Raw genomic sequence first — 26086 nt, 5'->3', positions numbered from 1 at the left:
CTTGAAGAACAAAGAGGAACAAAATACAATTCAATAACTTCTTAATTGTGTTGAATTACATTTTAATTATTTACTCTGGCAAATATTTAGTAAATAGATATTAAAAATCCTTGGAAGCTTTGTAAGAACTTTCATATATAATATAACATATGTATTCTAATAGAAGTCCTCTAAAGTTCTCTGTATGATTAATATAAATTGGCAGGGAAATTTTTTATAGAAAAGCAGTTGTAAAAAGAGTACACACTTTTAAAGTATTTATTATAATTGTACCTAAGAGACACTGTATGAACTGATTCAAGTTTCAGGTATTTTTCTGAAATTTTTTGTACCCAATATTAATGAGAGCTTACAGGCAGCCTAGCAATAACTATTTCAATAACCAATTGCCTTGGTTAGATTTATCCTTTTGTTAATTTGTCTAGTTGTTGATGTTTTAGCTACTGTCAGTGAACATACGATGCTCCTGGAAGGAAGTGGTACGCGCCCCCCACCTGCTGCAGTTTCTTCTGGGCCTGTGTCTGGTGCTGAGATTATGAGGAAATTATCAAAGACTCATACTCATAGTGATTCTGGCCTTAAAATAAAGGTAAATCTGTTTTATTCCAAATAAGTATGAAATTTTATATATATATACACGCACACACTATTTTTTGAAGGAAGAACATACAGGTGTATAATTGGAGTCAAAATCTTTTATCTAGTTTTTAGTACTCTGTATAATTAAAAATATGAAAAAGTAATAATGTGTTTACCACTTCATCTCAAACTAGAGTTTCATTCAGGTTAAGTTCTTGTGATCTCTAGCTATTTCTTATACTGTGAAGGAGTCCAGACAGGAAAATTTACTGAATTTAGGAGGAATTAGCAATAAATATGTATAGGAGTTGGTTTCTTGTCATTTTAACATGATACATATGTTCCTTTTTTCAGGGTATCCATCCATATCATTCTTTGAGCTACACTAGTGGAGATACGGCTACAGACTCACCAGTGCATGTTGGTCGTTCTGGTTTACTTGTCAAAGAAAGTCCAAGAAAAGAGAGTTTACTTAGCTATTTGACTGGAAGTTTTCCTAGCCTACACAATCTTTTGGAGGGAACTCCTCAGAGAAGTACCACAGTCCCCAAAAGTAGCTCCTTAACAAGAACAGGTAGAAATCATTCCATTATAATTATATTTTATTGATTAAAGCTACAGATGATGGCTTAATTTCACACTATTCAATGTTTTCAGTATTGTTTCCTTACAACTCTCAAGATACTATGGCAATTTTCTTTTCACCAAGGTATAGGTTCTTTAAAGAGTGATTCAGCAATAGACTGTATACTGTAGCCACTTGTCTGTAACTAACTATGATTAAAGTGGCAATAAATCAGCTAGCACAAGCACTGTTACCAAAATAGACAGGGAGATCCATATTACTTTTGGAACAGTTTTTTTTAATTAGGGTAATTTATTCCTAGGTCAGCATTTGTGGACTTAAAAGCAAAATGTAAGGTGTCTCTTGGTCTGTTCATTAGAGATATCTCTCTCTTTCTCCCTCTCTCTCTATTGAGCTATGTCCTGCCCTTTTTTTCAGGAGCTCAAGGTGTATATAGTTTTCTTTCCTCCCAATTTATCCCCACAACAACCCTATGAAATAGTTGGGCTGAGAAAGTATGATTGACTCAGAGCCATTTAGTGGGCTTCCATGGCTGAAGGTGGACTTGAACTTTCATCTCCCTGGTCTAACAGCTTAAACATTACAATATGCTGACTATGGGAAATTTGAAGACAGGATATGACCTAATAAATAAGTGGAAGGAGAATTTGTAGATAATTCTGTAGAACATAGAATTCTGTTCTATATATTGAATGATAGTATTCTGTAGGTTTCAGTTCTATAGAACTCTTATTGGAGAGTTCTACTTTCCCTGTTGTTGTTGTTGTTGTTTATTCGTTTAGTCGCTTCCGACTCTTCGTGACTTCATGGACCAGCCCACGCCAGAGCTTCCTGTCGGTCGTCAACACCCCTAGCTCCCCCAGGGACAAGTCCGTCACCTCTAGAATATCATCCATCCACCTTGCCCTTGGTCGGCCCCTCTTCCTTTTGCCTTCCACTCTCCCTAGCATCAACATCTTCTCCAGGCTGTCCTGTCTTCTCATTATGTGGCCAAAGTATTTCAGTTTTGCCTTTAATATCATTCCCTCAAGTGAGCAGTCTGGCTTTATTTCCTGGAGGATGGACTGGTTTGATCTTCTTGTAGTCCAAGGTACTCTCAGAATTTTCCTCCAACACCACAGTTCAAAAGCATCTATCTTCCTTCTCTCAGCCTTCCTTATGGTCCAGCTCTCGCAGCCATATCTTACTATGGGGAACACCATTGCTTTAACTATGCAATGTTGTTGTCAGTGTGATGTCTCTGCTCTTAACTATTTTATCGAGATTTGTCATTGCTCTCCAAGGATTAAGCGTCTTCTGATTTCCTGACTGCAGTCAGCATCTGCAGTAATCTTTGCACCTAGGAATACAAAGTTTTTCACTGCTTCTACATTTTCTCCCTCTATTTGCCAGTTATCAATCAAGCTGGTTGCCATAATCTTGGTTTTTTTGAGGTTTAGCTGCAAGCCAGCTTTTGCACTTTCTTCTTTCACCTTCATCATAAGGCTCCTCAGTTCCTCTTCACTTTCAGCCATCAAAGTGGTATCATCTGCATATCTGAGATTGTTAATGTTTCTTCCAGAGATTTTAACTCCAGCCTTGTATTCCTCAAGCCCAGCATGTCGCATGATGTGTTCTGCATACAAGTTGAATAGGTAGGGTGAGAGTATACAGCCCTGCCGTACTCCTTTCCCAATCTTAAACCAGTCCGTTGTTCCGTGGTCTGTTCTTACTGTCGCTACCTGGTCGTTATACAGATTCTTCAGGAGGCAGACAAGATGACTTGGTATCCCCATACCACTAAGAACTTGCCACAATTTGTTATGGTCCACACAGTCAAAGGCTTTAGAATAGTCAATAAAACAGAAATAGATATTTTTCTGAAACTCCCTGGCTTTTTCCATTATCCAGTGGATATTGGCAGTTTGGTCTCTAGTTCCTCTGCCTTTTCTAAACCCAGCTTGTACATCTGGCAATTCTCGCTCCATGAACTGCTGAAGTCTACCTTGCAGGATCTTGAGCATTACCTTACTGGCATGTGAAATGAGTGCCACTGTTCGATAGTTTGAACATTCTTTAGTGTTTCCCTTTTTTGGTATGGGGATATAAGTTGATTTTTTCCACTCTGATGGCCATTCTTGTGTTTTCCAAATTTGCTGGCATATAGCATGCATTACCTTGACAGCATCATCTTGCAAGATTTTGAAGAGTTCAGCTGGGATGCCGTCGTCTCCTGCTGCCTTGTTATTAGCAATGCTTCTTAAGGCCCACTCAACCTCACTCTTCAGGATGTCTGGCTCTAGCTCACTGACCACACCGTCAAAGCTATCCCCGATATTGTTATCCTTCCTATACAGGTCTTCTGTATATTCTTGCCACCTTTTCTTGATCTCTTCTTCTTCTGTTAGGTCCTTGCCATCTTTGTTTTTGATCATACCCATTTTGGCCTGGAATTTACCTCCGATGTTTCTAATTTTCTGGAAGAGGTCTCTTGTCCTTCCTATTCTATTGTCTTCTTCCACTTCCGTGCATTGCTTGTTTAAAAATAATTCCTTATCTCTTCTGGCTAACCTCTGGAATTTTGCATTTAATTGGGCATATCTCCCCCTATCACTGTTGCCTTTTGCTTTCCTTCTTTCCTGGGCTACTTCTAGTGTCTCAGCAGACAGCCATTTTGCCTTCTTGGTTTTCTCTTTCTTTGGGATGTATTTTGTTGCCGCCTCCTGAACAATGTTGCAAACTTCTGTCCATAGTTCTTCCGGGACCCTATCTACTAAGTCCAGTCCCTTAAATCTATTCTTCACCTCCACTTCATATTCCTTAGGGATATTAGTGAGCTCATATCTAGCTGATCTGTGGGTCTTCCCTAATCTCTTTAGTCTGATCCTAAATTGTGCAAGAAGAAGTTCGTGATCTGAACTACAGTCAGCTCCAGGTCTTGTTTTTACCGACTGTACAGATGTCCGCCACCTTTGGCTGCAAAGGATGTAGTCAATCTGATTTCGGTGTTGTCCATCTGGTGAAGTCCATGTATAAAGCCGTCTCTTAGGTTGTTGGAAGAGAGTGTTTGTTATGCAGAGTGAATTGTCTTGGCAAAAATGAGCTATATGGAATTCTTGTTTTTCATTGTGCGTTTTGATATCTGCCTAGTATCTGTCTTGATTTTTTCTTCATTTCTATTTGGGTTTATTATTATTAAAATTTATTAGCCGCCGAACTGCAATGGACTGCAAGAGAGATCTAGTTTCTAGATTTTCTACGTAAAATCTAATTGCAATCCTCTAAGTGTGTCCTAATTGTAATAGAGAAAAAAAAGTTCTACTAGCTTTCTTTTTATTACCAAGAAAAGTTGGGCAATATTTAATGCTTGGTTTTCATTTAATGATCACTAGTGACAGAAATGTATATACTGTACAAATTTTTTGCATAATAAAAATCCAGCTAGTTTTAGCATATCAGTACCATGTTTGTTCATTACAAAGAACATTGACATTTAGGAGTTAATGTCAGCAGTATAGAACTATTTAGTCAGTAGTAGCTATGGAGATACCCCCCCATGTTTAATTTATGTTAGATTTTGTGTTGGCATTCTCTTTTTCCTTAAAATTAGTTGCTTGTCTCTCAAGGATTGAAAATACATTATCAACATTTATTTTTAAGGACTTACACTAATTAATAATTGTTTTTATTCCTAACTAGCGAATACCATGCAAACTGAAATTCTATCTGAACATCCATTATTATCAGAACCCTCATCTGTGAGTTTTTATAACTGGATGTCAAATGCAGTAGGCAATAGAGGAAATACAGCTCAGGAGTCTCCTGTCACCAAATCTGGCCACAACAGTCTTCCAACAGGTATTATTCTGAACTTCAGAGTTTGCTTTAATATAGTAACTACTTAATTAGAATAAAGTAAAAATTCTCTTTAAAAATAATCTACTCTGTGTTTGTTAATTGAAATGAAAAGGATATATTACTAAACTTAAGGTATTTAAAATAGAAATATAAGATGAATTCTGATGATGGACTTGCCCATTATTCTGTTTCTACTGGGATCATCCCAATAATTTCAAAAATTCCTCAAGCAAGACTTTCCTCAATGACTGTCCCCTATCAAAGTCAATTTTGCAAGACACTGGTGAAAAGATACAATGGTATATTTATGCCTTTGGCCTTGGGAGAAAGATAATCCATATATTATCATTCTCTACGTTTGAAGACTAATAGTTACCCCAAAGGAATATGGTCCTGATTTAAGGCAGTGACCTCTTCCTAAAGGAATTCTAGAGTAAAAAAACTTCCTCTTTCACCATTACTATATTCTCAGTAAATCTGAGGTGATTGGAAAAAAATTCTTCCTTTCAGGTAAATACAGTACTTGTTTGAAATTGATGTCAAGAGTCTTGCTATTTCACAATGTAAGATAATTGGGCAGACTTTTTAGGCTGCAATGGATACAAACTTTTCAGCTATTTTTCACCTGCCAGGATTCAATTTATAGGTGATCATTCTTCATATTCTATGTCAATAGTGATGTGTGTGTATGTGTACACACACACAGACAGACAGACAGACAGACAGACACCAGCTGAAACTGATGTCATGCAGAATATATTTTCCCCAGGATTGAAGAAGGTTTTTTTCCTGAATAATTTTTCAGCTTTCTGAGTACTGCATATATTAGAACTAAGTTTGCTACTAGTAAATAAACACAGGACTGTTTTATAGGTGTGGCTCCAAATCTTCCAACCATACCTTCAGCATCTGACTTCAATACAGTAATGTCTAGTGATCAAAACACATTGGATGGAACACATTCACAACACAGTACTAGTCAAGATGACATTGTTGGTACTGAGGAGGCGAACCAGGGACTCCCTGCTGTTCAACTTGCTGATGCCCAGGTATATGTTTGTCTTTAAAATTGGAGCATATGCGTGATAAGAGAGCCAGTTTGATGCAGTGGTTAAGGCACCAGGCTAGAAACCAGGAGACTGAGAGTTCTAGTCTTACCTTAGGCATAAAGCTAGCTGGGTGACCTTGGGCCAGTCACTCTCTCAGTCCTAGGAAGGAGGCAATGGCAAACCACTTCCGAAAAACCTTACTAAGAAAAAAGTAGGGACTTGTCCAGGCAGTTGCCAGGAGTCAAAAACTGCCTCAAAGGTTGTGGCTTCTTTGTTCTTTCTTCTTTTGCCTGGCTGCCTATTCCAGATTCTGCCTTTTCAACTCCCTAAGCTTTTAATAGTTCATTGCTATGAGTAATGACTTGGAAGTGATGTCCGTTTCCTCCCTTGCCTTCTTTCTTGGCAATAAGTTTTCCACATCTTCTGTCTTAGCAGCATTAATTTTTTTTTATAATTAGATAGGCAGAAATGAGACTAGATTTTAAGGTAATCATAATAGGTGTTAGTATATATATAAAGCTAACAGCACAATACCTATGAGGGGATTCATTTCAAAGAGAAAAGGAGTTTGCATCCTTGTTTTGGCTTATGATTTGAATGAAACCGTTGTGGCTGTCTTCACACCAGCCACTACTATAAATCTTTTCTCTTCAGAAACTTGTCAGTTCAGTAATTAGCTAACAACAGAAGTTTCACAGTTACAGCAGCTAAATTGTTTTATTGCAGAAAAAAAGTTGTATATATGCAGATGATTTTCTACTGCAGGATGGAGGACTCAAGCCCTATATTTATATATCAGCCCTAGGGTTTAAATCTGAAACTTTTTCCCCTTGACTTTTCAAGTCAACAGAACTTTGGCTGTTCTTTTCCAGCTTAAGAATTGGAGACATGTATTCCTGTCTACATAATAGTTTTGACAATCCTGGGTTTTCATCTTTCCAACTTCAGCCATGTATTGACATGAGCAGAATTACAAATACACTGTTTCTCCTTTTTGTTGGATTGCATATTAAATTGAAACATACACATAGATACTAAATTAATTGTTCCAATCTGCAATCTTTCAGTGCTTTAAAACATTAGAAGCACTTTCAAAAGTAACATTTACATAAATGAGAAGCAATTTTAATAGTTATGAATTAAGGAAACACTTGGCTTTATTTTTGATAGGTTGTTTTCAAACCTCTTCTGAGCCACACAGGAATTCAGTCTCAGGATGTAGTACCATTGTGCTACAAGATGTACTTTGGTGAGCATCTCTCATTCTCAGGGACTCTGGATTGCCTTAGGGCAGACATTGTTGATTCAGATACAGCAAAGGAGAGAAGAAGCAAAAGAGCACGAAGGTATGGCGTTCAAGCTCCAAAAATATATTTCACATTAAAGAAAGTTAACATGAACATGTGTATGGTCCTGTTTCTTGATTATATTAACATCTATGCACTGCTTACTTCGTGGCCGTGTGTATTTATTCTGTAATTTAATTGTTTTAATTGAAATTGTTTTAATTGTTTTATAGCTTTTATTGTTGTAAGCCGCTCTGAGTCACTCGCTGAGAAGGGTGACTATAGAAATCGAATAAATAAATGTTATTTAATTACTCCAAAATATTTGGAGATGTTCATTGCTGATTTTTTCCCTCTTTAGGAAGTCAGAAATAATGCAGTCTTGAAGAAAATTATGAATTGGCGTACAGCAGGCAAATTAGATAGTCATGGAGTTGGGATATCAGTCTTTGAAATGTTACCTATAGAATGTAATTTCAGTTGCTTTTATGGTTCTGACTGTAAGAGTAATCCTTGTGACCAAATATGTGCAAGATTGGGTAGATACAATTTAAATTTTGGCTTGAAGATAAATAGTAAATTGTTGATTATACATTTTTATACTGCATCTACACTTTGCCATTTTGCTACCAAGACCCTTCTTTTGTTGCATGGTAAATTTGTATGAGTGAGGAAACAATGATATATCTCTCAAAGTAAACTTATTCTAAGTCAAGCAATTTCTATTTTCATGTCAGTTTTTTCTTGACAATTAGACATTGCAAGACTGTTCTAGAAAAAACATTAGAGTAAGTGTCTAATATTATAAAAAGCTAGATAGCCTTCAAGAACAGATTGATAATAACACTGAAATAAATGTTTATTTTTAAAGCTTTGTTTTTATTTCTTAGGCAAGGAGCAGTAAATCTTCCTCCACTTGAATTCAAACCAGCATTAATGTTGGAAACTTTTAGTATTAGTGCTGTTATAATGGAGAAGTCGGTGAATACACCTCAAAATTCTACCAATGCTCTTGCTTTTCATGACTTTAACAAGCGTCATTATAGCACATTTCATTGCAATTTTACAATCTCTTGTCAATCTATAAGCCAGCATGTGGATATGGCACTAGTTCGGCTTATTCACCAGTTCAGCACCATGATAGATGATATTAAAGCTACCCAAACAGACATTAAACTTAGTAGATATACAGCTGGTTCAGCTTCTCCAACACCAACTTTTAAAACTCGGAAACACAGAGACTTCCGTTCTTCTGACTTCAGTCGCAGTTCTCGAGGCAGCCTTAATGGCGTCAACAGAGTGAACAATGCAAAAAATAAACGATCAAACAGTGAGAACAATAAAAAAGAATCTCGAAATAAAAGTTCCCTGGGGAGAGCAGAAAGAAGAACTTCTAAAGTATCCAGGAAAGGTTCCAAAGATGTTGACCATGTGACCATTCATATGGATGACTCCGATTCAATTACCGTGTCCGAGCAGAGTGAACCTTCTGCAGAGTGCTGGCAAAATATGTATAAACTATTGAACTTTTATTCTCTTATCTCAGATCCAACAGGGATTTTAGAAAAATCTTCTGAAACATTTTATCCAGCAGGTAAGAAAATCTTTGGAGAATTGCCATACATTACATCTGAGGGAGAGGACAGATGAATTGCAATCATAGTGTTTGTTGTAGTGCAAATTTTGCCCATTATGTCCTTGCATGCATTGTCACAACACAAATGCAAAAGGGCAGAGCTTGCATCTTATTTATTTATTGCATTTACTGTATATAGCCGCTCATCTTAAAACCAGTCTTACTGTGATGCATGTTTCATAATTTTGGTACTTTCACCATTAGGAAGAGATGCCTGTGTTAATGTATAGGGTGGGGTTTTTTTTAGCTAAACAGACAATTTAGTTTTCTTTTTAACTAAATTGGCAATTAAAATGGTTCAGTTAGACAGTAAATAATTACTGTTTAAAATTTGGTTTTACCAATAATGCAAAGAATTTGTAACTTAAATAATGTAAATGTAATGGACAAGGGGAGGAAAGTAAATCCTGATATAGAGGAATATAAATGAAAAAAGACATCAAAACTGTGAAGAGTTACTATCCGAAGAGGCCTTGCTTTGTTGATGAATGAGGAAGAAGTAGTTTTCGGGCTCAGGATTAAAACCCTTTATTAAAAGCAAATCTGGATTTAGTGGTTTTATGATTTTCCATACATTTTGTATATGGAATGATGATTGGATATAATGTGCATCCTTGCCATATTTAGAAAGTTAACATTTATAGCAGTTAGAGAAATCATTAGACTCAAATTTCTATGTGTAATAATGGCACCTTTTGATAGTGGCTGGTTTTGGGCATCACAGGAATATTCATACAAATCTTTATCAAAATCCAATCCTTGATGGAAGGGCTAGCTAATACGATAATTTTGTAGCTGACTTGATGAAAACAGGAAGTCATTTGTTTACTCATAAATAATAATGAAATACTAAATAAATGTTCTTTCATAAAAAGAATGAAAGCAATAAGAAAGTTTTCAATCCCATTATTTACAGTATATACATTATTTGGATGCTCAGAAATGTGAGGTCTGTATGTAAACAGTTGTTGTTTTGGTTGTTTTGAGTCAATCTTGACTCCTGGTGACTACATGGTCAAGTCCATGCAGCTTTCTTGGCAACATTTTCAGAAGTAACTTACCATTGCCTTCTTCCTAAGACTGAGATATAATGACTGGCCCAAAGTGTGAGTTTTCACACTTCACTGAAGACACTTCAAAGAATTCCTAATGGAAATTCTCTCCAGGGGTGTGGTTATTAGTGATAAACCTTCTGCTTTATACTTTGCCAGTCTAATTGTGGAAGTGAAAAAAAAAATACTGCTTTCAAAACAAAGGCAGTCCTGTATGGTATAGGTAGCTCAGATTGCTTAGAATTAAAGGCATATTGAATTCAGCAGAAAACTGTGTTAAGTGCTGCCTTGTTAAATTCATACTTGATAGGGTATAATTTTTTATGAAGTAATTGTATTTGAATGAATTCTATCAATATTTCTTGGCTTGATTTGCATTGCTTGTAGGAATTCGGAGCCCCACAGAACCTGCATGTAGGGTTGCTTTTGAGAATGAACTGGATAACAGCAGCTTGAGCAGACCACAGAGGAAACGTAGTTTGGTCACATCTGAACCTCAGCATGTGACCCTGATAGTCTTTGGAATAGGCATGGTAAATCGCACACATCTTGAAGCAGATATTGGTGGACTAACAATGGAATCAGAACTGAAGAGAATTCATGGTAGCTTTACACTCAAAGAAAAAATGAAAGGTAGAGATTGTGTGTGTGTGGGTGTAATTGAAACACATTTTGAAACACACTTTAATTTAATTTTTAATTGAAATACATTTGTTTTGGCTAATTATAAAAGTGAAGAGTAGGATAAAGAATATGATTTATAACAACAATATGAGCCAGGCTAATTTTTGGAAAAAAATATTTCTCTTATTGAAATAATGAAAAGATGATTCTGTTCCATTTATTCTAATATAAAGGTAGCTAGGGTATTGCTTGGAATCTCAGATTAGAACTGGAGAGATTTGGGTTCATAGCCTTACTTAACCATGAAGCTTACTGGGTGGCCATGAACTAATACCAAATCTCAGCTACCCTACCTCATTGGCTTATTCATGGGAAGGTCACTTTAAGTTACTTTGAGAAAATGAAGGATATAAATGTAACAATATTTTTTAAAACCATGAGAAACTGAAAAACTACATTAGTGGCTCAAATTATATTAAAATATTTTAACTTCAAAATTTGCTATTAGAAATATTTCCATATGGTTTACTTTCTCCAAAAATGTTAGAAATGTCTTTACAAGTTTATTGGTATAAGTGTCTTATATTTTGCCTGTTAATTTCTAATAAGAATTATGCATGAATGCCAATAATAAATAATTTTTTACTTTATTTTAAATACCTTTTTTTCCTGTTAAAGATATACTGCACCAAAAGATGACCGAGACATGTGCTACTGCTCATATAGGTGGTGTTAATATTGTTCTCCTGGAAGGGATCACACCAAATATCCAGTGAGTGTGAAATAAAAAGTGATATTTGAATTGTCATTTATAAAGGCAGAGGTTATGCCCAGTGTAAAGCTTCAGTCCTCCTAGTAATTTAATTGAATTTGTTAAGCACTGCTGTATCTGGGGAGAACAAATAATGGCAAATATGTTGCAAAAATAATTCCTTCTGTTTTACTTTTAGGGTTAACTATAGGAGTTAAAAATAATCATTATTATGAGTCAAATATTCATTAATATTAATACGATGACTAGAGTCTAAGGTTTTCCTGAACAGCTGGTTCATACCAGGAAAGGGGTAAAGACCCATAGACAATTTTGATATGACAGGATTTTAACTAAATCATTAAAATGTGTTAACCCTGCCACATGTACTGTATAGTTTTTATATGAAGTCTCTAATGTACTGTCCTTTGACCATATCTCTCTAGCAATTAGATGTGTTTAACCTAAATATTACCATTCAGTTTCAACCTATTGCTATTTCTTGTATCCTGTGTTTTGTTTCTAATGGTCATGCTACCATTATCGAGTACTGTAATTATTTATAGTTAGGGAATTCTGTGGCTTGGCAAGAATTTCTTTAAAAACACAAAGTTATTTCCTTAATATAAATACACTCTCATTGTATTCTTTTTTTGACAAGTTCACTGAACTATATGTAGGAATTCCTAGAAGAATTGTTAGTTTATGTAGTGTTCTTAATAGATGTAGCTACTATATTTTTAGAAAGTTTTAAAATACTTTTTTGCATGATAACTAATCATTTAACTTTGATGTGGTTAATCTGATGTTAAAACAGTTGTTCCCACTTTTGTGCATTTAGCTCCTTGTTTTGCTAATAATTTCATTTTCTCCTTCTTGCACACTTGAAAGTGTATGTTGTTATAACTCTACATTTAAATAGAATAGCAATAGCAGGACACTATAAGTATGCTGGATAGTATAGTTCACTTTCACATACAGTAGTTTATCAGAACTACTTAGATAATCCTCAGTATTTTCTGGCTGCACAAAGTATTATTTAATGCTGAGAGAATATGGAAACAACTAATTTTTGTATCAGTTTTTCCAAAGACTATTTTCAGCATCAAAGATGTCAAGTCTCTATTAATTCTAATGAAAAGAAATTCCGCGCCCTAATCTTTGGGGAGCTGCGGTAGCTGTCTCTGCTGGTTGCTGGCCAGCCCTGCCTCCTCTTCCTGCTCAAACGGCAGCCCATCCAAGATTCTGGAGCTGACTTCATTATGTGGGCATTTCTGGAGCTGGCTGCTCGTCAGTCTCTGCCTCTGAATCTGAGCCCATGTTATGGAATGTGTCTCTGAAGGGGAGAGGTGATGTGGTGGATTTCAGTAATGCTGCTGGTTCTCAGGAAGGAGGGAGCACATTCCAAGAAGGGGGACAAGATAAGAGGAAACACAGACCAGGAGGCGACTGTGGGAAAACTAAAAGGTTCAGAATATCCCTGCCCTAGAGCCTCCCAGGTTATTTCCCGTTAGGCTAGGTAGAGTTAATTTAGTCTGGCAAGATTCTGTCTATATGGCATTAGCAAATAAAGAACTAAAGTTTGGCTGGACTGATTCTTTGTTGTTCTTGGGCTGGGCCTGACAGCCCACCATGACAGCAAGTCTTTTTAATATTTACAGTATATAGATGCCTTATTAATGCTACAACAAAATAAGTAGTAGTTAAAAGGCTTCTTATAAATTTGCCTCTGTCCTGAGAGTTCAGTTTGTGATCCAGTAGGTGAAAGAGGTTCTTAACTGATTAAATTTCTCCAGTCATTGAACTGAAAGAAATTCTGCACGTAACCCCTTGGAGCAGCAAGAAACATCTATATATTATTTATACTGAAATGAATGGCTTGCTTATTATTCTTGGCAGTGTCGAGATTCACAAGTTATCACTGCTTAAATTACAATTTTTTCAGATATTTGGTCATATTTTGAATTAACAATATCTAACTCTTCTGCATGACTGTTTATTCCTTAATTTGCTTTGTTTTGTTTTTGCTTTCATCTAATCTTCACGTGTAGACTGGAGGATTTTCCTACATCACCAACAAGCACAGCCAAACAGGAATTTCTGTATGTCACATTATCTTTAAATGACTTTCAGATAGCACTGTATGTAGTATAGTTAAGGTGCATTTTATTGTTTTTAAATGTATACTTAACTAGTTTTATTATGAAATATAGTTGCCATAAAATTTGAATCAGCATATATTAGAAGTTTTGAACCAACTGTCTTTGCTTTTTATTTATTTACAGAATAGGATTTGGGGGGGGGCGTTGTTTGTTTTTGTTTTGTGCTTTCAGATCAGTGTTGACTCCTGGTGATTGCCTGGACAAGTCCCTGCAGTTTTTTTGGGCAAGATTTCAGAAGTGGTTTGGCATTGCCTCCTTCCTAGGGCTGAGAGAGAGTGACTGGCCCAAGGTCACCCAGCTGGCTTTGTGATTAAGACGGGCCTAGAACTCATGGTCTCCTGGTTTTTAGCCTGGTACCTTAACCACTACACCAGACTGGCTCTTTACAGAATAGTTAGGGTTTTTAAAATATTTTTCTAAATTTGTAACTTTTCTAAAGTTGTTCATATTGTCTATTCATAAGAGAATATTGGCTTTATTCTATGAAGATAACAAAGGTTATAGTAGTTATGACTTTGTGTTGATTAACAAAAACCCTCCTATTGCTATATTAAGTTCTATTAAGGCATTGCAACAAAAATTGTTACACATCACAGAAATATTTGGTATAAGTCCCACCCCAAAGGTATGTATGGGATGTCTCATCTAAAGGATCCTTTATACAGTGAGAGCATTTATATTTAAAATATTTTAATGCACACAGCTGTGTTCCTAAGAGCACAGGTTCTAAACACCTGTTTTCATTGCACAGTCAGATATCTCTCCTACTGAGATGGGGTGGGCAGAAAGGGAGATCTGATCCTAACATTGTGTGATAAAGTCAGGACTTTTTTGCCACATCTGAATATGATACATATGTTACTGAGCAACTTTGACTATTAAAATAGAGTTGATTATGTGCCATCAAGTTGTTGTTGACTTAATAGCAACCACATAGAATTTATCCATGATAATCTGCCCTAACCTGGTCTTTCAGGTCATCTAATGGTACACCCATCACTACTGAAACTGAATCCATCCACTTTGCTGCTGGTGTCATTTTTTCTTTCCTTCTACCTTTTCCAGCATTAGAGCCTTTTCCAGAGAACTAGGTCTTCACATAATATATCCGAAGTAGAATAATTCAAGCCTGGCCATTTGTGCCTTGAGTGAAAACTCTGGATTGATTTGTTTGATGATGCATTTGTTTGTTTTCTTGACTGTCCACATCAATACTCTTCCCATCCTGGTGTTTTCAAAGTCTGACTTTAGCTTCCACAGAGTGTTACAGGGAATACCATTGCTTGCAGTATTCTGATCTTTGTAGGTATAGACACATCACAGCATCTGAATATCTTTTCCAGGCCTTCATGGCTGCTGTACTAAATGCTAGTCTGTGGCATATTTCTTGACTTGTTGTTCCTTTACTGTTGATGGTAGATCCTGAAAGGCAGAGGGTATCTACCATTTCGATATCTTCATTATCAATTTTAAGGCTGGTTGTTCTACTGTTGTCATTAATTTGAACTTTTTTATATTTAATTTTAATCCCATTTTTTTCATACTGCTCCTTGACTTTTATTACTAGATCTTACAGATCCTTTGCATTTTTGTCTATTAGAATAGTGTCATCAGCATAGTGTATGTTATTGATGTTTCTTCCTCCAGTTTTAAAACCATGCTCATCTTCCAATCCAGTTTCCCGTAATATATATTCAGCATGTAGGTTGAATAAGTAAAGGGAGATTATATAGCCATTGCCAAGTTGGAGCCAGTCTGTTTTACCATGTTCTATCATATTCTTCCTGACCTGCATATAAGTTTCTCATGAGGAGAATGAGATGTTCTGGGATTCTGATTTTTCTGAGCATATTCCACAGCTTGATGCGATTGACATAATCAAATGCCTTTCCATAATCAATGAAGGACAATTTTACTAATTAGGCTGAGCTGAACATTGGCCCATTGGGCTGCTAATAATATTATTTGGTAGTACAAGTTGACTCACTAAAGCCGCTAAACTTATTTCTTTGTTTTAAGTATTTTTAAAGGAGCTAAGCATTTCTTTTCTTTTTAGAACTGTGGTGAAATGTAGTATTGCCAAATCACAAGCTCTTTATAGTGCCCAAAGAGGACTGAAAACAAACAATGCTGCCATCTTCAAAGTAGGTGCTATCAGCATCAACATTCCTCAGCATCCAGCTACTCTTCACAGCATGATGGTCCGCAGTTCTCATCAGCTTTCAAAGCAAATATCGGATCTCATCAGGCAGCCATCTGCAGTGTAAGTATTGCAATTGGTACGGTCATCACATGGAGGCCTAACTGACTATATCACCTTAACTACAGTTCTGTTTGTATGTGCCTTTTGTATAAATAGTCCACAGCCTCCAAAAGAAGATACTGCAACCCCACTGCCTGCAGAAAAAACACCTACAAGCGTAAATCAGACACCTGTTGAGACAAATGAATTTCCACAATTGCCAGAAGGTTTGGAAAAGAAGCCTATGGTTCTTAAATTCAGTGCCATGATTGATGGAATTGCTATTGGAGCAGCACTTTTGCCTTCACTGAAAGCTGAGTACAAAATGGGAAGAATGCGAAGTCATGGAATGACAGGTAATGCATTTCCATTATTATCTGAAGTATCTTAAACTAATAGTCATATTCCCACCCAAGTAAAATTCTAATATATGTCACTGATATTCAAGGAGTTCCTTCAGGGTCATTCCCACTATCTTTTTCTCGGTTTAACAATGGAATTCTGTCTTCCTGTTTCATGCCTGATTGTAAACTGCCTCTAGACTAGTCAGCTAGCTCTTTGTATCCTGTTTCTCTTATTATATTAACTGCAAATTTTAAGATGCAGAAATGGGAATGGGAAAAAATCAGTTAAAGCATTAAAAATTTGGACTGCACAGCATTTTTGGTTTGAAGGGAGAAGATGCTTCAGAGGGTGAGGACAGGGCATCTGTTGGCAACTCCTTGAAGTAGTGTTGGTTTTTTCCAGGATCAAGAGCTACCCTCTGTAATCCCCAAACTAGACATGCTTGTTTCAAGAGCTGGCAGGCAGATGTGTTGTTATATCCCTTCATTTGAATCCAAGGACTACAGAGTTTTTAAAATAGTTGCATACACAGTACAGTATATATTGTATCACCTGTTACTTCAGTATATTGTCTGTAAACATATGCTCACAAATCTAATATTGGTTTTATTGAAAGCAGCCTTGCTTGCTTCCTAAATAGTCTGTTTGAAACTTGAAAAACCTGAAGTGACTATCACTACACAAGATGTTAGTCACAGTAAACTCTGGGTTGTTACTCTACAGACTTTTGAATAAGAATAGCTGTTCTGAATGTTAGGCTCATGTACCCCTCCCCAAGAATGTAGAAAAATTACATAGTAATTGTAAATTAACGTATTCTCACTGATACGTTAATTTACAATGTAGCTGGAGTTTCTTTGTTTTTATGGGAGAATTATTAAAAAATATGAATCCATGTGCATTTGGAAGTACTTCACTGTACTTAATTGGAAAGTAAACCAGGAGGTGGGTAATTATTTCTATAATCACAGGACTAATAAGAGATTATCACACTGAGCATATTTTTTTTTCCTTTCCCAGGTGCACAAACAAGGTTTACATTTGAGCTTCCAAATCACAAATTACGATTCACTTCCAAAGTCTCTGCCACTGACATGTCTACCATACCTCCTTCAGCTAGTCTTAACCTTCCTCCCGTGACAATGTCAGGAAAATACATTATGGAGGAACATGATACTTACTCAGATCAAATATGGAATATAGATGAGCTGCCAGCTAAACAGGGCTATTATCTCCAGGGAAACTATTTGCGTTGTGTTGCCGAGGTTTGTATTTAAGTCTGCCTTTATTATCTCAAAACCTTTTTTGAATTTGCTTCTTATGTATATTTATAACTTCTCTGCTTAACAAAATTATTATTTTATGGTTGCATCCTCAAAGTGGCTGATTCGTAGTTTTCTCCTGATGTTTTATGGCACCCAGTTGTTGTAGACAAATATTACCACAATTGTCTCTTTTGAGCCCTTCTTAGTCTCAGCACATGGTACCACCTGGTTGACCATATCTAAGCTGAGAAACTAAATACAGTCAGGTCTGATTAGTAGTTCAGTGGCAGACTTTAAGGAAATACTATGTCTGTCAGTTAGATAGGGAAGTTGAAAAAAATATCCTGGTAGATTACAGTGTCAAATCACTCCTTTATTGCTGCCAATAAAATTAAATAGACACAGGAGTCAAGATCATCTTAAAGAAAACTTTTCTTTTTTTCCATCCAGCATAATTCTTAATTTGAATTATTTAACAATGTAAAAAGCACACATCATGAATTAACATTTTTAAAATTCTCTTCTTTCTCCCAGGTTGGGTCCTTTGAGCATAACCTTACAACAGATCTTTTGAACCATTTGGTTTTTGTGCAGAAAGTATTTATGAAAGAAGTCAATGAAGTAATACAGAAAGTCTCAGGTAACCTAATGGCTTTAAACTTTCATTAAGCAACCTGACAATCTTAACAGGAATGCTTCTTAGGCCATATTAAGCACAGATAATCTATTGTTTTAGTACTTTATAAAATTCCACAAATAAAAGCAAGTACTTGATGTATACCTTTAGTGAAAATAATTTTAGAGATCATGTAGTATTTGATTAGACCAGTGAAATTAAAATTGTTTTGGAGTACAATGTAATCCCATACATGCCAGAATTAAGAGTTATGATTCACTGAATTCATTAATTTTTAAGTGCCAGAAAGGTGTTTATTGTACTGAAGCTGAACTGTGCATTTTTGTTTTTCCATTTAGAAATCAGTCCTGTTGAATTTAATGCTGCTTATTCCTAAATAAATATGTAGAGGTTGTGGCTATAATAGACCAATTCAGTTTACTTAAATTGTGTTCATTTTGTAAAACATTATTTGAACTACTCAACACATATCAATATCTGCAAAGACTGTACATATATAAGTTATTACATTTATTTTATGAGTCAAACAAACCAATTATATTCAGAACCCTGAACATATTCTAGGTAAGTTGCCAACATTGCATACTCTTGGCTTCAACTATCAAAATAATTTCTTCTTATTTTTGGTGCTAGATAATCACTTTTGGGACTCTTTATGTTCTTTTGAAGGTTATGGAATTTCTTCATTTCAGAAAGTAAATTTATTTTAGGGGCAGACTAGCCTGACCTTTTATTCTATTTTTCTAAACAATCAGAGTTTATAGCTGGAGTGGAGTAGGATGTCAAATTTTATTCTTATTATCAGAAATCAAGATGAGTCAGGCATAATATGAACACAGACACACACATACCCCAACTTATTGAAGCCTTCTAAAAGAATTTGGATATAATCATGTGTACCTTGCATTGTGTGTACTTTGGGTCTTAAATTGTGTTGGATGGATGATATCAAATACTGATTTTAATTATAAGATACAAAAATCATTTGTGCAATTGTGTAATTATATTTTAGGAGGGGAGCAACCTATTCCTCTTTGGAATGAACATGATGGAACAAATGATGGAGAAAAACCAAAAATTCTCCTTTATTCTTTGAGTCTTCAATTTAAGGTATTTTTGTTTTGTTTGAATCTGGAGGTTTGTTTAGGATTTGTCAAAGCTTATTTTTAAAAACAAATTAACTATAAAACGAATTACCTGTGTGTGTGCATGTGGGGGTGTTATTTTATAAACTACATTCAGCATCTCAAGTAGTTCCAACTTGTCTCTAACTTAATAACTAAGCCCATTTTAAATGCTTTTACGTTTCTTTATTAGGGAATCCAGGTAACAGCCACAACACCATCTATGAGGGCTGTTCGCTTTGAAACAGGACTGATAGAACTGGAGCTTTCAAATAGAATACAAGCCAAAGCCATGCCTGGTGGCACCAGTTATCTGAAGCTTTTTGGTAAATGCCAAGTGGATTTAAATTTGGCTTTGGGACAGATTGTTAAGCATCAGGTTAGTGCTTATTATTAGTTTCTGTAATTAATGTTTCAGAACCAGTTGTGATATGCTGTTCCCCCAAAGGATTAAAAAAAAAACATTAAAGGCTCAGTCCAAAGAATCCATTTGAGAGGTCGGAAAGACTGTTTTTTTCCTTAAGCCTTCAAGCTGATTCCACATATTATTGAACAATTCTCCAATTCTTTAAAGCAAGGAATATGAGGTCTCTCAGGGGGAGCTATATGTGCTGTATTTGTGACGGGAGCTCGAGATCAAAATAAGTGTACAACAGATTGCCCTACCCTCTCCCTTTATTGTTACATGTTTCTCTGTAAGATCTGACAAAGCAGAAGCACTTCATGTCCCCTCTCTTAAGTAATGTCATCTGTTGGGATGTAAGAAGCGTGCTCCAAAGCATTCCTGCCCTTTGGAATAACATTCCCTTGCAGGCTTGGACCACTCTAACCCTAAACATTTGGAGTTGATCTTAAAAGCATAGCTCTTTCCCCAAGTTCTGGAACAGACTGATATCATGTCCATTGGTGTAAAGTTTGGCTTGGCCATGGCATATTGCTCTCATGCTATGTTCAATTTCCTGTTATTTTTCTATTTTGGGTATATAGTATGATTTTTAACTACACACTGCCTGGAGTCTGGTGATTAATTTAGATGTATGCATTCAATTATTATTAATATAAATTATAAATATAAATAAATAGTATCAGGTTTAGTTTTTGCTGTGCTATATTCTAACATTAAATATGTTTTGAATATGTACAGGTTTATGAAGAAGCTGGTTCAGACTTCCATCAAGTTGCTTACTTTAAAACTAGAATTGGATTAAGAAATGCCCTTAGAGAAGAAATCAGTGGTTCGTCAGATCGAGAAGCTGTGCTTATTACTCTGAACAGACCAATAGTTTTCGCTCAGCCTGTGGCCTTTGACAGAGGTACTAATGGGACTGGGTCTCTTTTTATTTTACAGAAATAAAAGTAGAGGTAGACCTCATCATCCATGATTTTTAATATCCACAGTTCATAAATATAGACCAGAACTTGTCTGCGGTAAATGGTTTTGCATATCCTCAGCTTTTGCCATGTGGTTCTAATCTGTCTGTCATTTTGCCCAGAGGCAGAAGCACACATCTGGTTCTTCCACCACCTCTCACCCCCAGTTCCCAGCAGTCTGCAGGGTTCTGATAAGAACCATTTCTTATGGTTGAGATAAGGTATTGGCAGATAGCAAAACTGAGCAGATGCAGCTTGACCTGCCTTCAGAGAATCATCAAGGTTTCACCCACTCTTTCTAGCCCTCTGCATCAAAAGAGCAGTAGAAAACAGAAAAAAGACTTTGCCACTAGAATACTGTATATAAAGAGGCTTCATTTGAAAGTGAAGTATTTTCTGGAAGTCTTGTGCTATAATTTCTAATAAATATAAATAATCATATCCTTGAGGTTTGTTTCATTGATTGTTTGCCGCAGGGACTGTGAGGAGGGGTGTCTGATCACCTTATATGGTTATCTCCTTCATTGTATTTTGGATGATTTCTCAATCATTTTCCAAGACTCCAGGACTGAACCCCCCAATTTCCATTGGTACAAAATCTTGTTAACCACAGTGTGGTTATTTCTGGTTGCATGCTAGAATGTATCTCTCATTAATAATGAGGTCTACCTGTATAAATTGAAGTGCCTCTATTTATGGAGAGGGTTCTGCTAATTTACATTAAAAGGCCAGTTGTAGGAATTTTGCTACTTTCATTTGCTGTCATATTTATTTACTTTGTTGTAGAACCGGATTTAGAAAGATTGGTATTCTAGGGTTGTGCAGTGCTTTGGACTCAACTCTGAAAAGGTGCTTTAGAACTCACAGGATCTGTTTCCATTATTGCATGACTGCAGCGGAAGCTTCTATGTGGCAACTATGGATGTTTGGAAAAAAACATAACTGCTTTAGTGGGTCATGGACAGATGGTACATTTGTGCTCCTACCTGTTCCAGAGCACGGGTTTTCAAATTTTTTCAGGGTGCAGAACCTGTTTATTTTTTTAAAAAAATCCCAGAATCCATGATCAAGAAGCAAAGGTCTGGCAATAGAAAATTGTCTTTTTTTGCCTTTAGTCTTTCATGGAACCAATCAAGTGCTCCTTTCCAGAGTACCTGTTCTGAGCTGCATCCAAACAACTGCACAGCCCTAGTACATTGCTGTTGTTCTAATACCTGAGAATAAGTACAAAAACATAAAGTCAAGCTAACATTCTATAATGTTTCCTTCTAAAATAGTGAAAAATTTATTTGTTTTTATTTGTTTGTAAAGCTGTGCTATTCTGGCTGAATTACAAAGCTGCTTATGATAACTGGAATGAACAGAGAATGGCCTTGAATAAAGATGTTCATATGGCTACAAAGGAAATTGTTGACATGTTACCTGGAATACAGCAGACATCTGCTCAAGCTTTTGGAACACTCTTCCTCCAACTAACAGTTAACGACTTGGGGATTTGTCTGCCAATTACAAATGCACCACAGGTAATGAGGATAATAAGAGCACTTATTTGAGTTGTCACTTTTCAGATTTGTTGCAGCAGCAGAATACTTTGGAAGCGATTGGCTGATTTTAAAAAAATAAAAGCACATAAATTGCCTTGTAGCTAACAGCTTGAAATAGTAAAATGAATTGCTTATTGGAGATCCTTTTAACTTCCTTGCTGGTTACCAGATTGAAACTGTTATTTGAAAGCCAAGGGAATTATTGTTTAAAATAAGTGCTTTATTTAAAGTTCAAATTTTTTTTAAAAATCATATTCAGATTTTATAATAAAATGTTCATAGTTTTGAAGATATTTCCTATTATTAATCTATTGAACTTTGCAAATAACTTGAAACTTTTCTATGTGACATGCATTACATACACACATTTATGTGTGACTGTCTTATTAGATTACAAAATTAAGCTAGTCTAATTAGTAGTTTATAACATTAAAACTAAAAATATTTGATTCTGTCGTTTAATTGTAGAAAAATGCTTGAATCCCTGAAACTTAATATACCTATTTATGTTACACAGTTTCCAATTTTTCAAACTGTTTTTCTTTCTTTCTTCTTAAATGGCATTGTTAATGACAGATTTGATATAAATATGCTTCATGAGTTCTTTTCATTCATGTTTAATGGAATATAACTAATTCTTGATAGTTAGATGCTTACACCTCTGAGTTCATTTTGGAACTATATTATATAAATTTGTGCTATTATTCAATTAAAATTTAAATCCTAGTTATTTTTAAAATGCTTCTTAGAGTATGTTTATCTTTGAGAAATGTATAGACTACACTGTGTATTGTATGGTGAAAAGAAAGCATGAAGAAATAATGCTATGTCAGTTAGGCTTATTTCTAAATCCATCCTCATCCATTAAGAAGTAGTACTTTTGTTCTAAGGACAAGTCTTAATTAACCATTTTAAAAATAAACAGTTTTGTTAATTGAAAACCATTTATTTTAGAGTAACTCTGAATGTGGATGTATATGGGTGTGTATAATGAAAAAGAGATAATGGGGGAGGGGAGGAGTACTCTTAATTGTGAAAACATTACTGAATCTTGATGTTGAAATAAACAAATGTTACTGTTTTCGTTATTTTTGTCTTATTGCAGACTAACCACACAGCTGATCTGGACACTGGCTCTGCATTAGTCTTGACTATTGAAAGCACTTTAATTACTGCCTGCTCTTCAGAATCCCTGGTCAGCAAAGGACATTTTAAAAACTTCTGTATCCGCTTTGCTGATGGCTTTGAAACAAGCTGGGATGATTGGAAGCCAGAAGTACGAGGAGATCTAGTGATGAATGCTTGTAAGCATTTTTCTTATTAACTTAACTACTTTTTTAGAACTCAAAAATATTATATACTGGGCTTCAGTTTCAAGTTTAGAGAGGTGTTAGACCTCTCATGAACTTCTTAATATGTTGCATCAGAGAAAAACAGCTGACATTATATACAACTACAAAACTAGGAATTAATAGTAAGAGTTAGAATTCGTCAAAATACTACATTTGTCCAAATGTTTATGTATTTTTATAAAGTTTGAGAAGCAAGTAAATTTAATTAAAACTTTATTTAAATGCTTGTACATACATCATCTAAAACAAATCTTTGGTATACTGGTATGTCCACTATGTTCTTCATTCTTTAGGCGTAGTACCAGATGGCACCTATGAAGTGTGTTCAAGGACAACCGGGCAGGCAGCTGCAGGTAAGATTTAGTCTAAATAGGCTCCCATATTGGCAGAGTTTTACAAATGTTGTCTTAACAATATTCTTTTTCAAAGCAACTTTAATAACTATGAACAAGTGTTTTTTTTTCCCAGTATTCATTCACCATCCTATCTCACTCTTTAAATTAAGAGAGTTACATGCAGCAACAAGAAATTGATTACTATTGCCAGATTTCACACCAGAGTTTGGTAGTAAATCTTAGCTATCCAGGCATTTAACCCTTTTGACTTGGCAGAAGCTCTCAGATCTGAAGCTTTGTTGAAGACAAGAATGAAGCTTGAAAAACTTGTTGCTGAGTTTCTTGGTGATGCCAAGAAATCAGAGCCTTTATATATGCCTGTGCTCCAGAATTTAAACTGTAGGCTTTTATTCATGCCTTTCCAAGTTAACAAATATTCAGCTGGCCTCTTGATGACCTGGAGGCAACAAGTATATAGTACTTCCCTGTAGCCTAGGATCCCCAGTTCCTGCCTTGTCAGTCTCCACTCTTAACTTTTTTATTCTTAATGGTAGTATATATTTTTTAACAAATGGATTAGGACTATCTATTTGTATAGAATATCTCAACACATTGTAGCATAATTTTTGTTGAATGTATGAGAGGGATGTATTATAGAGATATGTCAACTTTATACATCTGTTTTAATTCCCTATTTGAAGAATGTTGTAGGTCCATCTTTTTATTTATGGTATTTCTTTTCTGTGTATCAGCAAGAAATGCAGTCTTTAGCACATAATTGTTACAGGTTTGAAAAATTGTTTTAATATTTCTTAGCATGTCTAGTACATATGATAAATACTGTCTTAAAACACTTATTCAATACCTGATCTTAGTTTTGCATGCTCCAAACTATAATTTTTGAAAAGCATACTCCTAATACATTTCCCCTTTTTCTACTGAAACAGAGAGTAACAGTGCTGGAACATGGACTCTTAACGTGCTGTGGAAGATGTGTGGCATTGATGTACACATGGATCCTAACATTGGGAAAAGATTAAATGCTTTAGGAAATACTCTCACAACATTGACAGGAGAAGAAGATTTAGATGACATTGCTGATTTGAACTCTGTTAATATAGCTGACCTATCTGATGAGGATGAAATTGATACAATGTCTCCCACTGTTAGCATGGTCAGTGAACTAACCTCCCTCCCTCCCTCCCTCCCTCCCTCCTTTTTTTCTTTCTTGGCTGCCCATCTCACATAGTGACTATGGGTGGCGTACATAATAATAATACACACACACACATTAAAACAATCATTAAAACAAACAAAATAAAAACGAGATAAAAACAAATAATATATTATGCAAATCAGCAATAGTGCATAAATATGCAGACTTTAGGGTGTCATTGTACCTTTTTCTTCTATATATGTATTATTACATAATAATGTTAATAACTAAAGTGATACACACACACATACGTACGTGCATACATATACATATACATACACATACATACATGCTCACTATATTTGTGAGCCACAACACAAAGGACTTGGTTTCTTGATGGTAACTTGCATTATTCAAATAGAATTCTTAACTTTTTGTGTAATGGCTTCCTATATACCATCTCACAAAGCTTTGGAAATTCTTACTAGCTTCAAAATGTGAACTGATATTTAAGGAAAAACAAATCTAAAGTACCCAAAATTAGATTCACGGTAATTATTTAGTAATAAACATTGTGAACCCAAACTTAATTGAAAACAGTTCAGTATGCTTATCTAGGCTAGTATAAATTCGAGTTGATTGACCCTATTGAATATGACAAATAATAGCAGCAATCACCAAAGAGAAGATGGAAAGTAAGTCACACCGACAACATGTAGTTAGGGAATAGATAGCCTGTTTTAGGCGATGCCTGAATCAAGTTTAAAGAAGGTGTTTAAAAAAATAGTACAGACAGAGAAGAGCCAGACAATAAGAAAAATGGAAGTTTCATTTCCTAAAGTATTAATCTTGCTATTTATTATCATCTAGAGATCAGATGATGGTCCTTTATGTGGAGATAAGCTCACTTTTGGGCAGCGGATTGTAAATCATCTCTTGGGTTTGAGTCCCAAAACCCATCGTTACTCTGTTCCTGTTGAATATCTGGTGGGATCAGCATCAAGTGATACGGCTCATTCTAACAGTTCACACTTAAAAGTGGGCAGGTCTTGCTCATGGGGACATGTATGTAGCATGTATAGTATCTCTTTAAACAAATGATGAATATATGGATCATTAACAAATCAAGAATCGGTGGACTTCTTCTTAAACT

General features: G+C 35.5%; 1 protein-coding gene across 1 annotated transcript in view; it reads left to right on the top strand.

The window, feature by feature from the left end:
• Positions 1 to 26086, top strand: part of BLTP1 (bridge-like lipid transfer protein family member 1) — a 145567-nt gene that overhangs the window by 75656 nt on the left and 43825 nt on the right. The window contains exons 41-61 of the mRNA XM_063310165.1: positions 441 to 589; positions 934 to 1153; positions 4844 to 5002; positions 5876 to 6051; positions 7222 to 7397; positions 8228 to 8931; positions 10413 to 10658; positions 11328 to 11421; positions 13452 to 13502; positions 15619 to 15825; positions 15922 to 16160; positions 17170 to 17414; positions 17949 to 18054; positions 19064 to 19161; positions 19369 to 19554; positions 20320 to 20488; positions 21858 to 22069; positions 23196 to 23394; positions 23736 to 23795; positions 24725 to 24951; positions 25804 to 25998. Coding sequence (XP_063166235.1) covers positions 441 to 589; positions 934 to 1153; positions 4844 to 5002; positions 5876 to 6051; positions 7222 to 7397; positions 8228 to 8931; positions 10413 to 10658; positions 11328 to 11421; positions 13452 to 13502; positions 15619 to 15825; positions 15922 to 16160; positions 17170 to 17414; positions 17949 to 18054; positions 19064 to 19161; positions 19369 to 19554; positions 20320 to 20488; positions 21858 to 22069; positions 23196 to 23394; positions 23736 to 23795; positions 24725 to 24951; positions 25804 to 25998 — 4118 coding nt within the window. The remainder of the gene's footprint in view (positions 1 to 440; positions 590 to 933; positions 1154 to 4843; positions 5003 to 5875; positions 6052 to 7221; positions 7398 to 8227; positions 8932 to 10412; positions 10659 to 11327; positions 11422 to 13451; positions 13503 to 15618; positions 15826 to 15921; positions 16161 to 17169; positions 17415 to 17948; positions 18055 to 19063; positions 19162 to 19368; positions 19555 to 20319; positions 20489 to 21857; positions 22070 to 23195; positions 23395 to 23735; positions 23796 to 24724; positions 24952 to 25803; positions 25999 to 26086) is intronic.

Source organism: Candoia aspera, chromosome 8 (genome assembly GCF_035149785.1).
Source record: "Candoia aspera isolate rCanAsp1 chromosome 8, rCanAsp1.hap2, whole genome shotgun sequence".
In the NCBI taxonomy this organism is placed as follows: domain Eukaryota; kingdom Metazoa; phylum Chordata; class Lepidosauria; order Squamata; family Boidae; genus Candoia; species Candoia aspera.
This window is presented reverse-complemented; position numbering and strand designations above follow the sequence as displayed.